We start from the raw sequence: 16,842 nt of genomic DNA on the forward strand, positions 1-16,842 counted from the left end.
AACGTCACTCGCTCTGAGCCTGTGGTTGTTTCCCTTACTCTGCATGGGTAATGCTGCTTCGATGGTGGCTGTTGTCGTTGTGTTGCTGGTTCGAGCCCAGGGAGGAGTGAGGAGAGGGACGGAAGCTATACTGTTACACTGGCAATACTAAAGTGCCTATAAGAACATCTAATAGTCAAAGGTTAATGAAATACAAATGGTATAGAGGGAAATAGTCCTATAATTCCTATAATAACTACAACCTAAAACTTCTTACCTGGGAATATTGAAGACTCATGTTAAAAGGAACCACCAGCTTTCATATGTTCTCATGTTCTCATGTTCTGAGCAAGGAACTGAAATGTTAGCTTTCTTACATGGCACATATTGCACTTTTACTTTCTTCTCCAACACTTTGTTTTTGCATTATTTAAACCAAATTGAACATGTTTCATTATTTATTTGAGGCTAAATTGAATTTATTGATGTATTATATTATGTTAAAATAAGTGTTCATTCAGTATTGTTGTAATTTTCATTATTACAAATACATGTTAAAAAATCGGCCAATTAATCGGTATCGGCTTTTTTGGTCCTCCAATAATTGGTATCGGTGTTGAAAAAACATAATCGGTCGACCTCTACTCTCTATTGATCTTTCTCGCTCTCTAACACTAGTGATCTCTCTCTCTTGATCGCTCTCTCTCTTGATCGCTCTCTCTCTTGATCGCTCTCTCTCTTGATCGCTCTCTCTCTTGATCGCTCTCTCTCTCTATCGCTCTCTCTCTTGATCGCTCTCTCTCTTGATCGCTCTCTCTCTTGATCGCTCTCTCTATCGCTCTCTCTCTTGATCTCTCGATCTCTCTCTTGATCTCTCGATCTCTCTCTTGATCGCTCTCTCTTGATCGCTCTCTCTCGATCTCTCTATCGCTCTCTCTTGATCTCCCTCTCTCTTGATCTCCCTCTCTCTTGATCTCTCGCTCACTATTGATTTCTCTCTCTCTTGATCGCTCTATTTTTCTTGATCTCTCTCTCTCTCTCTATTGATCTCTCTCTCTCGATCTCTCGATCTCTCTCTCTATTGATCTCTCTCTCTTGATCTCTCTCTATTGATCTCTCTCGATCTCGCTCTCTCTCTATTGATCTCTCTCTATTGATCTCTCTCGATCTCGCTCTCTCTCTATTGATCTCTCTCTCTATTGATCTCTCTCTCTATTGATCTCTCTCTCTATTGATCTCTCTCTATTGATCTCTCTCTCTTGATCTCTCTCTATTGATCTCTCTCGATCTCGCTCTCTCTCTATTGATCTCTCTCTATTGATCTCTCTCGATCTCGCTCTCTCTCTATTGATCTCTCTCTCTATTGATCTCTCTCTCTCTCTATTGATCTCTCTCTCTATTGATCTCTCTCTCTATTGATCTCTCTCTCTATTGATCTCTCTCTCTCTAATGATTCTCTCTCTCTCTCTCTCTATTGATCTCTCTCTCTCTCTATTGATCTCTCTCTCTCTATTGATGCTCTCTCTCTCTCTCTATTGATCTCTCTCTCTATTGATCTCTCTCTCTCTATTGATCTCTCTCTCTCTCTATTGATCTCTCTCTATTGATCTCTCTCTCTCTATTGATCTCTCTCTCTCTCTATTGATCTCTCTCTCTATTGATCTCTCTCTCTCTCTCTATTGATCTCTCTCTCTCTCTATTGATCTCTCTCTATTGATCTCTCTCTCTCTATTGATCTCTCTCTCTATTGATCTCTCTCTCTCTCTCTATTGATCTCTCTCTCTCTCTATTGATCTCTCTATTGATCTCTCTCTCTATTGATCTCTCTCGCTATTGATCTCTCTCGCTATTGATCTCTCTCTCTCTCTCTATTGATCTCTCTATTGATCTCTCTCGGCTGATTTACAGATGTCTGTACTGTCACGTGGAATGTCTATATTTCACTTAGACTTGACCACACTACTATCACATATTTAGCATGGCTCATAGACCACTGACAAAAGAGAGACATTTTTGTCTTTTTGAACGTCATGGTCTAGTAACCTGGTGTATCTCATCTCCCATGTGTGTGTGTTTCCAGTGGATAAAGCACGTGGATGAACAGGGCAGACCATACTACTACAGTGCTGATGGCTCCAGGTCAGAGTGGGAGCTGCCCAAGGTACGGCCCTCTACACTACCTCACTGTTTCAGTTCAATGGTTTCCTTGATTGTCCCTCAAGTTATTCAGGTGTATTACTCTCCTCTCTGCAGTACCAACACTCCCCCCTCCTCTCTCCTCTCTGCAGTACCAACACTCCCCCCTCCTCTCTCCTCTCTGCAGTACCAACACTCCCCCCTCTTCTCTCCTCTCTGCAGTACCAACACTCCCCCTCCTCTCTCCTCTCTGCAGTACCAACACTCCCCCCTCTTCTCTCCTCTCTGCAGTACCAACACTCCCCCTCCTCTCTCCTCTCTGCAGTACCAACACTCCCCCTCCCCTCTCCTCTCTGCAGTACCAACACTCCTCTCTCCTCTCTGCAGTACCAACACTCCCCTCCTCTCTCCTCACTGCAGTACCAACACTCCCCCTCCTCTCTCCTCTCTGCAGTACCAACACTCCCCCTCCCTCTCTCCTCTCTGCAGTACCAACACTCCCCTCTCCTCTCTCCTCTCTGCAGTACCAACACTCCCCTCTCCTCTCTCCTCTCTGCAGTACCAACACTCCCCCTCCTCTCTCCTCTCTCCTCTCTCCTCCCTCCTCTCTCCTCCCTCCCCCTCTCTCCTCCCTCCTCCCTCCTCTCTCTCTCTCTCCTCTCTCCTCCCTCCTCTCCTCCCTCCTCTCTCCTCTCTCCCCCTCCTCTCTCCTCTCTGCAGTACCAACACTCCCCCTCCTCTCTGCAGTACCAACACTCCCCCTCCTCTCTCCTCTCTGCAGTACCAACACTCCCCTCTCCTCTCTCCCCCTCCTCTCTCCTCTCTCTCTCTCCTCCCTCCTCTCTCCTCTCTCTCCCCCTCCTCTGTCCTCTCTGCAGTACCAACACTCCCCCCTCCTCTCTCCTCTCTGCAGTACCAACACTCCCCCTCCTCTCTCCTCTCTGCAGTACCAACACTCCCCCTCCTCTCTCCTCTCTGCAGTACCAACACTCCCCCTCCTCTCTCCTCTCTGCAGTACCAACACTCCCCCTCCTCTCCTCTGTGCAGTACCAACACTCCCCTCTCCTCTCTGCAGTACCAACACTCCCCCTCCTCTCTGCAGTACCAACACTCCCCCTCCTCTCTCCTCTCTGCAGTACCAACACTCCCCTCTCCTCTCTCCCCCCATCCTCTCTCCTCTCTCCTCCCTCCTCTCTCCTCTCTCCCCCTCCTCTCTCCTCTCTGCAGTACCAACACTCCCCCTCCTCTCTCCTCTCTGCAGTACCAACACTCCCCCTCCTCTCTCTCCTCTCTGCAGTACCAACACTCCCCCTCCTCTCTCCTCTCTGCAGTACCAACACTCCCCTCTCCTCTCTCTGCAGTACCAACACTCCCCCCCCTCTCTGCAGTACCAACACTCCCCCTCTCTCTCCTCTCAGCAGTACCAACACTCCCCCTCCTCTCTCCTCTCTGCAGTACCAACACTCCCCCTCCTCTCTCCTCTCTGCAGTACCAACACTCCCCTCTCCTCTCTGCAGTACCAACACTCCCCCTCCTCTCTCCTCTCTGCAGTACCAACACTCCCCCTCCTCTCTCCTCTCTGCAGTACCAACACTCCCCCTCCTCTCTCCTCTCTCCTCTCTGCAGTACCAACACTCCCCCCCCTCTCTCCTCTCTGCAGTACCAACACTCCTCTCTCCTCTCTGCAGTACCAACACTCCCCCTCCTCTCTCCTCTCTGCAGTACCAACACTCCCCTCTCCTCTCTCCTCTCTGCAGTACCAACACTCCCCCCCCTCCTCTCTCCTCTCTGCAGTACCAACACTCCCCCTCCTCTCTCCTCTCTGCAGTACCAACCCTCCCCCTCCTCTCTCCTCTCTCTCCTCTCTGCAGTACCAACACTCCCCCTCCTCTCTCCTCTCTGCAGTACCAACACTCCCCCTCCTCTCGCCTCTCTGCAGTACCAACACTCCCCCTCCTCTCTCCTCTCTGCAGTACCAACACCCCCTCCCCTCTCCTCTCTGCAGTACCAACACTCCCCCTCCTCTCTCCTCTCTGCAGTACCAACACTCCCCCCTCCTCTCTCCTCTCTGCAGTACCAACACTCCCCTCTCCTCTCTCCTCTCTGCAGTACCAACACTCCCCCCCTCTACCTGGTGGAGGAGACCGGACCCCTAAGAGCCACAGTCTGGATAGGAAACATGTGGAGCCCATCGTCCTGACCAAGTGGGCAAACAGCAGCAACGTGCTGGACGCCAACGACAAGGTGAGACAGACGCCCTGTCACGGCCCGCTCAGCCACTCTGGTTGTGTCTCAAATGTTACTCCCTATATAGTCCACTGTTTTTGAACAGGACACGTAGGAGGTGTCTCTGGTAGTAGTGCACTATGTGACGGATAGGATGCTATTTGGTATGCAGACTGGAAATAGTGAGTGAGATGCAGCAGAGTCATTTGAGAAGCCTGTTGCTAATATCCATCTCCAGACAGCAAAACGGATGCACTTCCTACAACTCTAATTCCATAGCTATCGTTTCTCTTCCAACCAGGTCTCTGAAGTATATTGTCCTGTGAGTTTAAGATGCCAGGTTCCCTGTGTGTCAAACACAGCCGGCGTCACAGTTGGGAATCGGGTTGCACTGACACACTGTAGACACACTGTAGACACACTGTAGACACACTGTAGACACACACTGTAGACACACACTGTAGACACACACTGTAGACACACACTGTAGACACACTGTAGACACACTGTAGACTCACAATGTAGACTCACACTGTAGACACACACTGTAGACACACTGTAGACTCACACTGTGACACACTGTAGACACACACTGTAGACACACACTGTAGACACACTGTAGACACACTGTAGACTCACACTGTAGACTCACACTGTAGACACACACTGTAGACTCACACTGTAGACACACTGTAGACTCACACTGTACACACACTGTAGACACACTGTAGACTCACACTGTAGACTCACACTGTAGACTCACACTGTAGACACACACTGTAGACTCACACTGTAGACTCACACTGTAGACTCACACTGTAGACACACACTGTAGACTCACACTGTAGACTCACACTGTAGACTCACACTGTAGACTCACACTGTAGACACACACTGTAGACACACACTGTAGACTCACACTGTAGACTCACACTGTAGACTCACACTGTAGACTCACACTGTAGACTCACACTGTAGACACACACTGTAGACACACACTGTAGACACACACTGTAGACTCACACTGTAGACTCACACTGTAGACACACACTGTAGACACACACTGTAGACACACACTGTAGACACACACTGTAGACACACACTGTAGACTCACACTGTAGACTCACACTGTAGACTCACACTGTAGACTCACACTGTAGACACACTGTAGACTCACACTGTAGACTCACACTGTAGACTCACACTGTAGACTCACACTGTAGACACACTGTAGACACATTGTAGACTCATACTGTAGACTCACACTGTAGACTCACACTGTAGACACACTGTAGACTCACACTGTAGACTCACACTGTAGACTCACACTGTAGACTCACACTGTAGACACACTGTAGACACACTGTAGACACACTGTAGACACACTGTAGACTCACACTGTAGACACACTGTAGACACACTGTAGACTCACACTGTAGACTCACACTGTAGACACACACTGTAGACACACACTGTAGACACACTGTAGACACACTGTAGACTCACACTGTAGACTCACTGTAGACTCACTGTAGACTCACTGTAGACTCACTGTAGACTCACTGTAGACTCACTGTAGACTCACACTGTAGACTCACACTGTAGACTCACACTGTAGACTCACTGTAGACTCACACTGTAGACTCACTGTAGACACACTGTAGACTCATGATTCTGTTCTGCAGCGGCTCATCAAAAACATCAGGCGTTTCCGTACAGGCTCTGGTCGCCCCCACCCCTACAGACAGACACAAGTCAGTGCCCCCCTCCCTCCGTGCCTTATACAACCCCGCCTTCAAATCCCAGCAGCCAATCATTTTGCACTTGGGTGGACAACTTCAGTCCTCCAGGGCCTGATTGGTGTAACTCTTCTTCTCCATCCTATCAAACACAGCTGATTAATCACACTGCGTTCTAAACTGAAGACCCTGATTAGGTGATTATTGGGGTCAGGTGTGTTAGCTGGGGCAACACTGTGACACCAATCAGGACCCCGAGGACGGGAGCTGCCCACCTCTGGTCTAGCATGATGATCACTGAATGAGCTCATCAAATCAGACCAATCACTTTCTTTGTTTCACTGAGTGCTGCTCTTTCCCTTTTAATTCCTGCTCTTCTGATTCACATGATCACCTCTCATGGCCCAATGATCACCTCTCATGGCCCAATGATCACCTCTCATGGCCCAATGATCGCCTATCATGGCCCAATGATCACCTACCGTGGCCCAATGATCGCCTACCGTGGCCCAATGATCGCCTATCGTGGCCCAATGATCGCCTGTCGTGGCCCAATGATCGCCTGTCGTGGCCCAATGATCACTTATCGTGGCCCAATGATCACCTATCGTGGCCCAATGATCGCCTATCGTGGCCCAATGATCGCCTGTCGTGGCCCAATGATCACCTATCGTGGCCCAATGATCGCCTGTCGTGGCCCAATGATCGCCTGTCGTGGCCCAATGATCGCCTGTCGTGGCCCAATGATCACTTATCATGGCCCAATGATCGCCTGTCGTGGCCCAATGATCACCTATCGTGGCCCACTGATCGCCTATCGTGGCCCAATGATCGCCTGTCGTGGCCCAATGATCGCCTGTCGTGGCCCACTGATCGCCTATCGTGGCCCAATGATCGCCTGTCGTGGCCCAATGATCACTTATCATGGCCCAATGATCGCCTGTCGTGGCCCAATGATCACTTATCATGCCCTTAAACCTGTTTGGTTTCTATAATCTAGTAGTGATACAAGCCTGACGATATATCAACCTCTCCTTTCTCTGTCACTAGTGTGATATGAGCTTCCTTCATTGAAATGTGTCATATCCTGTCATTGCGTGGTTTAATTGTCATTTTAAAAATACCTAATTAACATTCAACCATTTCCTCAACTCTTGGTGTCCCATGTAAAAGCTCATTCCTTATGTGTTGGTTTACCCCGGTAACCATGGTAGTCTCTGCAGACCTGGGTTCAAATACTATTTAAAATCTTTACAAATACTTTCTATGTGCTTGATTGAACTTGCCTGGCACCGTGGAATCAATGTTATAGATGCCAAAGTTCAAACTCCGCCCATCTAACACTCCAGGCAGGCTAAAGCAAACGCTGAAAATATTTGAAAGATTTGAAATATTATTTGAACCCAGTCTCTGCAGTTCTCTGTAGTAATTAGTCGGTGTTGTTGTCATTCTGATTACTAGGACGGTGCGTTGGGCCCCATGGTCCCTGGCTCTCCAGACTCTGCCTCCTCAGGCCCCTCGTCCCCCAAGCCCCCTACCTCCGTTAGTATCCCCCTCTCCTGCTGCTCCCTCTGTTCTCTGTATACTCCTCTCCCCCTTCCCTGAACTGTCTGGCTTCCTGACTTCCATACTTGTCGACCAGCCACGGCCTTTTGGCCTTTTCTCAGTTGCCGTCTTCAATGGTGACTCTGCTTCTTCTCCCTGCAATGGAACTGATCATAATGATGAGGGTGATGATCCCAGTGGTGGTGGTGATGATGATGATCCCGGTGATGATGATGATCCCGGTGATGATGATGATCCCGGTGATGATGATGATGATGATGATCCCGGTGATGGTGATCCCGGTGATGATGATCCCGGTGATGGTGATCCCGGTGATGATGATCCCGGTGATGGTGATCCCGGTGATGATGAGGGTGATGATCCCGGTGATGGTGATCCCGGTGATGATGATGATCCCCGGTGATGATAATGATGATGAGGGTGATGATCCCGGTGATGGTGATGATCCCGGTGATGGTGATGATCCCGGTGATGGTGATGATCCCGGTGATGATCCCGGTGATGATGATGATCCCGGTGATGATGATGATGATCCCAGTGATGATGATGATCCCAGTGATGATGATGATGATCCCGGTGATGATGATGATTCCAGTGATGATGATGATCCCGGTGATGATTCTGGTGATGATGATGATCCCGGTGATGATGATGATGATGATCCCGGTGATGATGATAATGAGGGTGATGATCCTGGTGATGATTATGATCCCGGTGATGATGATGATGATGATGATCCTGGTGATGATTATGATCCCGGTGATGATGATGATGATGATGATCCCGGTGATGATGATAATGAGGGTGATGATCCTGGTGATGATTATGATCCCGGTGATGATGATGATGATGAGGGTGATGATCCTGGTGATGATGATGATCACAGTGGTGGTGGTGGTGATGATGATGATCCCGGTGATGATGATGATCCCGGTGATGATTCTGGTGATGATCCCGGTGATGATTCTGGTGATGATCCCGGTGATGATTCTGGTGATGATCCCGGTGATGATTCTGGTGATGATCCCGGTGATGATTCTGGTGATGATTCCGGTGATGATCCCGGTGATGATTCTGGTGATGATCCCGGTGATTATTCTGGTGATGATCCCGGTGATGATTCTGGTGATGATCCCGGTGATGATTCTGATGATGATCCCGGTGATGATGATGATCCCGGTGATGATGATGATCCCGGTGATGATGATGATGATGATGATCCTGGTGATGATTCTGGTGATGATCCCGGTGATGATCCCGGTGATGATTCTGATGATGATCCCCGGTGATGATCCTGGTGGTGATGATGATCACGGTGATGATGATGATGTAACACTGCTTTCTGTCTCTACTGTAACGCTGCTTTCTGTCTCTACTGTAACACTGCTTTCTGTCTCTACTGTAACACTGCTTTCTGTCTCTACTGTAACACTGCTTTCTGTCTCTACTGTAACGCTGCTTTCTGTCTCTACAGTAACGCTGCTTTCTGTCTCTCTACTGTAACACTGCTTTCTGTCTCTCTACTGTAACGCTGCTTTCTGTCTCTACTGTAACGCTGCTTTCTGTCTCTACTGTAACGCTGCTTTCTGTCTCTACAGTAACGCTGCTTTCTGTCTCTACAGTAACGCTGCTTTCTGTCTCTCTACTGTAACGCTGCTTTCTGTCTCTACAGTAACGCTGCTTTCTGTCTCTACAGTAACGCTGCTTTCTGTCTCTACTGTAACGCTGCTTTCTGTCTCTCTACTGTAACGCTGCTTTCTGTCTCTCTACTGTAACACTGCTTTCTGTCTCTCTACTGTAACACTGCTTTCTGTCTCTGTTTGTTTGGTCTGCTTGTTGCGTGTCTGTGTCCCATATGGCACCCTATTCCCTACATAGTGCACTACTTTTGGTCAAAAGTAGTGCACTATATAGGACATGTGGTGTCATTTGGGACACAGCCTGTCTTGCTTTTTTTTTCTGTCAGTTGTGTCTGGCCCTGTCTTCAAGTGGTGATGACTTCTCTCTTTGTTTCTCTGCAGCCTTCGGAGAAGTGTGGTATTCTCAACGTGACCAAGATCACTGAGCATGGAAAGAAAGTACGGTGAGTTGTACTGGACTTGGATAGAAACAGGATGAGAACACCCTCAGAAAGTAGGGTGAGTTGTACTGGACTAGGATAGAAACAGGATGAGAACACCCTCAGAAAGTAGGGTGAGTTGTACTGGACTAGGATAGAAACAGGATGAGAACACCCTCAGAAAGTAGGGTGAGTTGTTCTGGACTAGGATAGAAACAGGATGAGAACACCCTCAGAAAGTAGGGTGAGTTGTACTGGACTAGGATAGAAACAGGATGAGAACACCCTCAGAAAGTAGGATGAGAACACCCTCAGAAAGTAGGGTGAGTTGTACTGGACTAGGATAGAAACAGGATGAGAACACCCTCAGAAAGTAGGGTGAGTTGTACTGGACTAGAATAGAAACAGGATGAGAACACCCTCAGAAAGTAGGGTGAGTTGTACTGGACTAGGATAGAAACAGGATGAGAACACCCTCAGAAAGTAGGGTGAGTTGTACTGGACTAGGATAGAAACAGGATGAGAACACCCTCAGAAAGTAGGGTGAGTTGTACTGGACTAGGATAGAAACAGGATGAGAACACCCCCAGAAAGTAGGGTGAGTTATTCTGGACTAGGATAGAAACAGGATGAGAACACCCTCAGAAAGTAGGGTGAGTTGTACTGGACTAGGATAGAAACAGGATGAGAACACCCTCAGAAAGTAGGGTGAGTTGTACTGGACTAGTATAGAAACAGGATGAGAACACCCCCAGAAAGTAGGGTGAGTTATTCTGGACTAGGATAGAAACAGGATGAGAACACCCTCAGAAAGTAGGGTGAGTTGTACTGGACTAGGATAGAAACAGGATGAGAACACCCTCAGAAAGTAGGGTGAGTTGTACTGGACTAGGATAGAAACAGGATGAGAACACCCTCAGAAAGTAGGGTGAGTTGTACTGGACTAGGATAGAAACAGGATGAGAACACCCTCAGAAAGTAGGGTGAGTTGTACTGGACTAGGATAGAAACAGGATGAGAACACCCTCAGAAAGTAGGGTGAGTTGTACTGGACTAGGATAGAAACAGGATGAGAACACCCTCAGAAAGTAGGGTGAGTTGTACTGGACTAGAATAGAAACAGGATGAGAACACCCTCAGAAAGTAGGGTGAGTTGTACTGGACTAGGATAGAAACAGGATGAGAACACCCTCAGAAAGTAGGGTGAGTTGTTCTGGACTAGGATAGAAACAGGATGAGAACACCCTCAGAAAGTAGGGTGAGTTGTACTGGACTAGGATAGAAACAGGATGAGAACACCCTCAGAAAGTAGGGTGAGTTGTACTGGACTAGGATAGAAACAGGATGAGAACACCCTCAGAAAGTAGGGTGAGTTGTACTGGACTAGGATAGAAACAGGATGAGAACACCCTCAGAAAGTAGGGTGAGTTGTACTGGACTAGAATAGAAACAGGATGAGAACACCCTCAGAAAGTAGGGTGAGTTGTACTGGACTAGGATAGAAACAGGATGAGAACACCCTCAGAAAGTAGGGTGAGTTGTACTGGACTAGGATAGAAACAGGATGAGAACACCCTCAGAAAGTAGGGTGAGTTGTACTGGACTAGGATAGAAACAGGATGAGAACACCCTCAGAAAGTAGGGTGAGTTGTACTGGACTAGAATAGAAACAGGATGAGAACACCCTCAGAAAGTAGGGTGAGTTGTACTGGACTAGGATAGAAACAGGATGAGAACACCCTCAGAAAGTAGGGTGAGTTGTACTGGACTAGGATAGAAACAGGATGAGAACACCCCCAGAAAGTAGGGTGAGTTATTCTGGACTAGGATAGAAACAGGATGAGAACACCCTCAGAAAGTAGGGTGAGTTGTACTGGACTAGGATAGAAACAGGATGAGAACACCCTCAGAAAGTAGGGTGAGTTGTACTGGACTAGGATAGAAACAGGATGAGAACACCCTCAGAAAGTAGGGTGAGTTGGTCTGGGCTAGGATAGAAACAGGATGAGAACACCTGTATAAAAACTGCTCCTTCAGGGCAACACAACCAGCCTGTCTCAAGTTGAAACCCCCCGTATTGCTTCCACCTTACAGATCTGGAAACAGTGAAGGGTTATGGCCTAGGGAATGGGTAGGGAGTGATATCGGACCTGCTGTATATGTCTGTGTGTTATTTATGTCTGTGTGTTGTTTATGTCTGTGTGTTATTTATGTCTGTGTGTTGTGTTTGTATCTGTGTGTTGTTTATGTCTGTGTGTTGTGTTTATGTCTGTGTGTTGTTTATGTCTGTGTGTTGTTTATGTCTGTGTGTTGTTTATGTCTCTGTGTTGTTTATGTCTGTGTGTTGTTTATGTCTGTGTGTTGTTTGTGTCTCTGTGTTGTTTGTGTCTGTGTGTTGTTTATGTCTGTGTGTTATTTATGTCTGTGTGTTGTTTATGTCTGTGTGTTGTTTATGTCTCTGTGTTGTTTATGTCTGTGTGTTGTTTATGTCTGTGTGTTGTTTGTGTCTCTGTGTTGTTTGTGTCTCTGTGTTGTTTGTGTCTGTGTGTTGTTTATGTCTGTGTGTTATTTATGTCTGTGTGTTGTTTATGTCTGTGTGTTGTTTATGTCTGTGTGTTGTTTATGTCTGTGTGTTGTGTTTGTATCTGTGTGTTGTGTTTGTATCTGTGTGTTGTTTATGTCTGTGTGTTGTGTTTATATCTGTGTGTTGTTTATGTCTGTGTGTTGTGTTTGTGTCTGTGTGTTGTGTTTGTGTCTGTGTGTTGTGTTTGTATCTGTGTGTTGTGTTTGTATCTGTGTGTTGTGTTTGTATCTGTGTGTTGTGTTTGTATCTTTGTGTTGTGTTTGTATCTGTGTGTTGTGTTTGTATCTGTGTGTTGTGTTTATCTGTGTGTTGTGTCTGTGTGTTGTGTTTATCTGTGTGTTGTGTTTGTATCTGTGTGTTGTGTTTGTATCTGTGTGTTGTGTCTGTGTGTTGTGTTTGGATCTGTGTGTTGTGTTTATATCTGTGTGTTGTTTATGTCTGTGTGTTGTCTCTGTGTTGTGTTTATATCTGTGTGTTGTGTCTGTGTGTTGTGTTTGTATCTGTGTGTTGTGTTTGTATCTGTGTGTTGTGTTTATATCTGTGTGTTGTGTCTGTGTGTTGTGTTTATGTCTGTGTGTTGTGTTTATGTCTGTGTGTTGTGTTTGGATCTGTGTGTTGTGTTTGTGTCTGTGTGTTGTTTATGTCTGTGTGTTGTCTCTGTGTTGTGTTTATATCTGTGTGTTGTGTCTGTGTGTTGTGTTTATATCTGTGTGTTGTGTCTGTGTGTTTGTGTGTTTACAGGAAGAACTGGACGTCATCCTGGACGGTTCTCCAGGGCTCCTCGCTGATATTTGCTAAAGGCCAGGGGGGCGGGACCAGCTGGGTGAGTGGTGTCTGCTATTGGCTAAAGGCCAGGGGGGCGGGACCAGCTGGGTGAGTGGTGTCTGCTATTCGCTAAAGGCCAGGGGGCGGGACCAGCTGGGTGAGTGGTGTCTGCTATTCGCTAAAGGCCAGGGGGCGGGACCAGCTGGGTGAGTGGTGTCTGCTATTCGCTAAAGGCCAGGGGGGGGACCAGCTGGGTGAGTGGTGTCTGCTATTTGCCAAAGGCCAGGGGGGCGGGGCCAGCTGGGTGAGTGGTGCCCCTCTTTTCCTCAATCCCTAATCTCCTCCGTCCCTCCTCTCCTCCATCCCTCCTTCCCCCATCCCACCTCTCCTCTGTCCCTCCTCTCCTCTGTCCTTCTTCTCCTCCATCCCTCCTCCCCCATCCCTCCTCTCCCCATCAATCTATCAATCAAATGTATTGAAAAAGCCCTTTTTACATCAGCTGATATCTCAATGTGCTGAAACAGAAACCCAGCCTAAAACCCCAAACAGCAAGCAATGCAGGTGTAGAAGCCCGGTGGCTAGGAAAAACTCCCTAGAAAGGCCAAAACCTAGGAAGAAACCTAGAGAGGAACCAGGCTCTGAGTGGTGGATGGAGATTATAACAGAACATGGCCAAGATGTTCAAACATTCATAGAAGACCAGCAGGGTCAAATAATAATAATCACAGTGGTTGTCGAGGGTGCAACAGGTCAGCACCTCAGGAGTAAATGTCTGTTGGCTTTTCATAGCCGATCATTAAGAGTATCTCTACCGCTCCTGCTGTCTCTAGAGAGTTGAAAACAGCAGGTCTGGGACAGGTAGCACGTCCGGTGAAGAGGTCAGGGTTCTATAGCCACAGACAGAACAGTTGAAACTGGAGCAGCAGCACGACCAGGTGGACTGGGGACAGCAAGGAGGAGTCATGCCAGGTAGTTCTGAGGCATGGTCCTAGGGCTCAGGTCCTCCGAGAGAGAAAGAAAGAAAGAGAATTGGAGAGAGCATACTTAAATTCACACAGGACACCGGATAAGACAGGAGAAATACTCCAGATATAACAGACTGACCCTAGCCCCCGACACATAAACTACTGCAGCTTAAATACTGGAGGCTGAGACAGGAGAGGTCGGGAGACACTGTGGCCCCGTCCGATGATACCCCTGGACAGGGCCAAACAGGCAGGATATAACCCCACCCGCTTTGCCAAAGCACAGCCCCCACACCACTAGAGGGATATCTTCAACCACCAACTTACCATCCTGAGACAAGGCCGAGTATAGCCCACAAAGATCTCCGCCACGGCACAACCCAAGGGGGGAGCGCCAACCCAGACAGGAAGATCACATCAGTGACTCAACCCACTCAAGTGACGCACCCCTCCTAGGGACGGCATGGAAGAGCCCCAGTAAGCCAGTGACTCAGCCCCCGTAATAGGGTTAGAGGCAGAGAATCCCAGTGGAGAGAGGGGAACCGGCCAGGCAGAGACAGCAAGGGCGGGTCGTTGCTCCAGTGCCTTTCCGTTCACCTTCAAACCCCTGGGCCAGACTACACTCAATCATAGGACCTACTGAAGAGATGAGTCTTCAATAAAGACTTAAAGGTTGAGACCGAGTTTGCGTCTCTGACATGGGTAGGCAGACCATTTCATAAAAATGGAGCTCTATAGGAGAAAGCCCTGCCTCCAACTGTTTACTTAGAAATTCTAGGGACAGTAAGGAGGCTTCACCATGTTTCAGCGAAATGTACAGCTGTGTGACCATCCGCAAAGCATTGAAAGTTAACATTATGTTTCCGAATGACATCTCCAAGAGGTAAAATATATAGTGAAAACAATAGTGGTCCTAAAACGGAACCTTGAGGAACACCGAAATGTACAGTTGATTTGTCAGAAGACAAACCATCTACAGAGACAAGCTGATATCTTTCCGACAGATAAGATCTAAACCAGGCCTGAATTTACCCGTGTTGACCAAATTATAATCTCTAAAAAAGAATGGAGCACGAGGACCGATGCAGAGCCTTGGTCTGACGCCATTAAAAGGTAATTTACTACCTTCACGAGTGCAGTCTCCGTGCTATGATGGGGTCTATAACCAGACTAAAGCGTTTCGTATCCATTATATAATCTGTGCGATATAGGCCGATTTAGTTTTTGATATTTTCTGGGTCAAGGTTTGGCTTTTTCAAGAGAGGGTTTATTACTGCCACTTTTAGTGAGTTTAGTACACATCCGGTGGATAGGGAGCCGTTTATTATGTTCAACATAGGAGGGCCAAGCACAGGAAGCAGCTCTTTCAGTAGTTTAGTTGGAATAGGGTCCAGTATACAGCTTGACGGTTTAGAGGCCAAGACTATTTTCAAAAATGTGTCAAGAGATATAGTATTAAAAAACTTGTCTCCCTTGATCCTAGGTCCTGGTAGTGTTGTGCAGACTCAGGACAACTGAGCTTTGGAGAAATACGCAGATTTAAAGAGGTGTCCGTAATTTGCTTTCTAATGATCATGATCTTTTCCTCAAAGACGTTAATGAATTCATCACTGCTGAAGTGAAAGCCATCCTCTCTTGGGGAATGCTGCTTTTTAGTTAGCTTTGCGACAGTATCAAAAATACATATTGGATTGTTCTTATTCTCCTCAAGTTGTAAAAATATGATGATCGAGCAGCAGTGAGGGCTCTTCGATACTGCACAGTAGTGTCTTTCCAAGCTAGTCTGAAGACTTCCAGTTTGGTGTAGCACCATTCCCGTTCCAATTTTCTGGAAGCTTGCTTCAGGGCTCTGGTATACTTCAGGGCTCTGGTATACTTCAGGGCTCTGGTATACTTCTTCAGGGCTCTGGTATACTTCTTCAGGGCTCTGGTATACTTCTTCAGGGCTCTGGTATACTTCTTCAGGGCTCTGGTATACTTCTTCAGGGCTCTGGTATACTTCATCAGGGCTCTGGTATACTTCATCAGGGCTCTGGTATACTTCTTCAGGGCTCTGGTATACTAAAGGGCTCTGGCATACTTCATCAGGGCTCTGGTATACTTCATCAGGGCTCTGGTATACTTCATCAGGGCTCTGGCATACTTCATCAGGGCTCTGGTATACTTTATCAGAGCTCTGGTATACTTCATCAGGGCTCTGGTATACTTCATCAGGGCTCTGGCATACTTCATCAGGGCTCTGGTATACTTTAACAGGGCTCTGGTATACTTTATCAGGGCTCTGGCATACTTCATCAGGGCTCTGGCATACTTCATCAGGGCTCTGGTATACTAAAGGGCTCTGGTATACTAAAGGGCTCTGGTATACTTCATCAGGGCTCTGGTATACTTCATCAGGGCTCTGGTATACTTCATCAGGGCTCTGGTACACTTCAGGGCTCTGGTACACTTCAGGGCTCTGGTACACTTCAGGGCTCTGGTATACTTCATCAGGGCTCTGGTACACTTCAGGGCTCTGGTATACTTCAGGACTTTGGTATACTTCATCAGGGCTCTGGTATACTAAAGGGCTCTGGTACACTTCAGGGCTCTGGTACACTTCAGGGCTCTGGTATACTTCATCAGGGCTCTGGTATACTTCAGGGCTCTGGTATACTTCATCAGGGCTCTGGTATACTTCATCAGGGCTCTGGTATACTTCATCAGGGCTCTGGTACACTTCAGGACTCTGGTATACTTCAGGACTTTAGTATACTTCAGGGCTCTGGTATTTCTGATTTTATACCAGGGAGCTAGTTTCTTATGACAAATGTTTTGTTTTTA

At 47.4% G+C, this 16,842-nt stretch overlaps 1 protein-coding gene across 8 annotated transcripts in view; it reads left to right on the forward strand.

The window, feature by feature from the left end:
• LOC115114733 (rho GTPase-activating protein 12-like) overlaps positions 1 to 16,842 on the forward strand; it is a 182,779-nt gene that overhangs the window by 134,525 nt on the left and 31,412 nt on the right. For 4 of the 8 annotated variants that reach the window (XM_065013699.1, XM_065013700.1, XM_065013705.1 and 1 more), the window contains 6 exons: positions 2,060 to 2,140; positions 4,225 to 4,359; positions 6,027 to 6,095; positions 7,542 to 7,622; positions 9,668 to 9,729; positions 13,031 to 13,112. In XM_065013699.1, coding sequence (XP_064869771.1) covers positions 2,060 to 2,140; positions 4,225 to 4,359; positions 6,027 to 6,095; positions 7,542 to 7,622; positions 9,668 to 9,729; positions 13,031 to 13,112 — 510 coding nt within the window. The remainder of the gene's footprint in view (positions 1 to 2,059; positions 2,141 to 4,224; positions 4,360 to 6,026; positions 6,096 to 7,541; positions 7,623 to 9,667; positions 9,730 to 13,030; positions 13,113 to 16,842) is intronic. The other 4 variants (XM_065013704.1, XM_065013706.1, XM_065013703.1 and 1 more) reach the window with 3 other exon arrangements.

The sequence above is a fragment of the Oncorhynchus nerka genome, linkage group LG9b (assembly GCF_034236695.1).
Source record: "Oncorhynchus nerka isolate Pitt River linkage group LG9b, Oner_Uvic_2.0, whole genome shotgun sequence".
NCBI lineage: Eukaryota > Metazoa > Chordata > Actinopteri > Salmoniformes > Salmonidae > Oncorhynchus > Oncorhynchus nerka.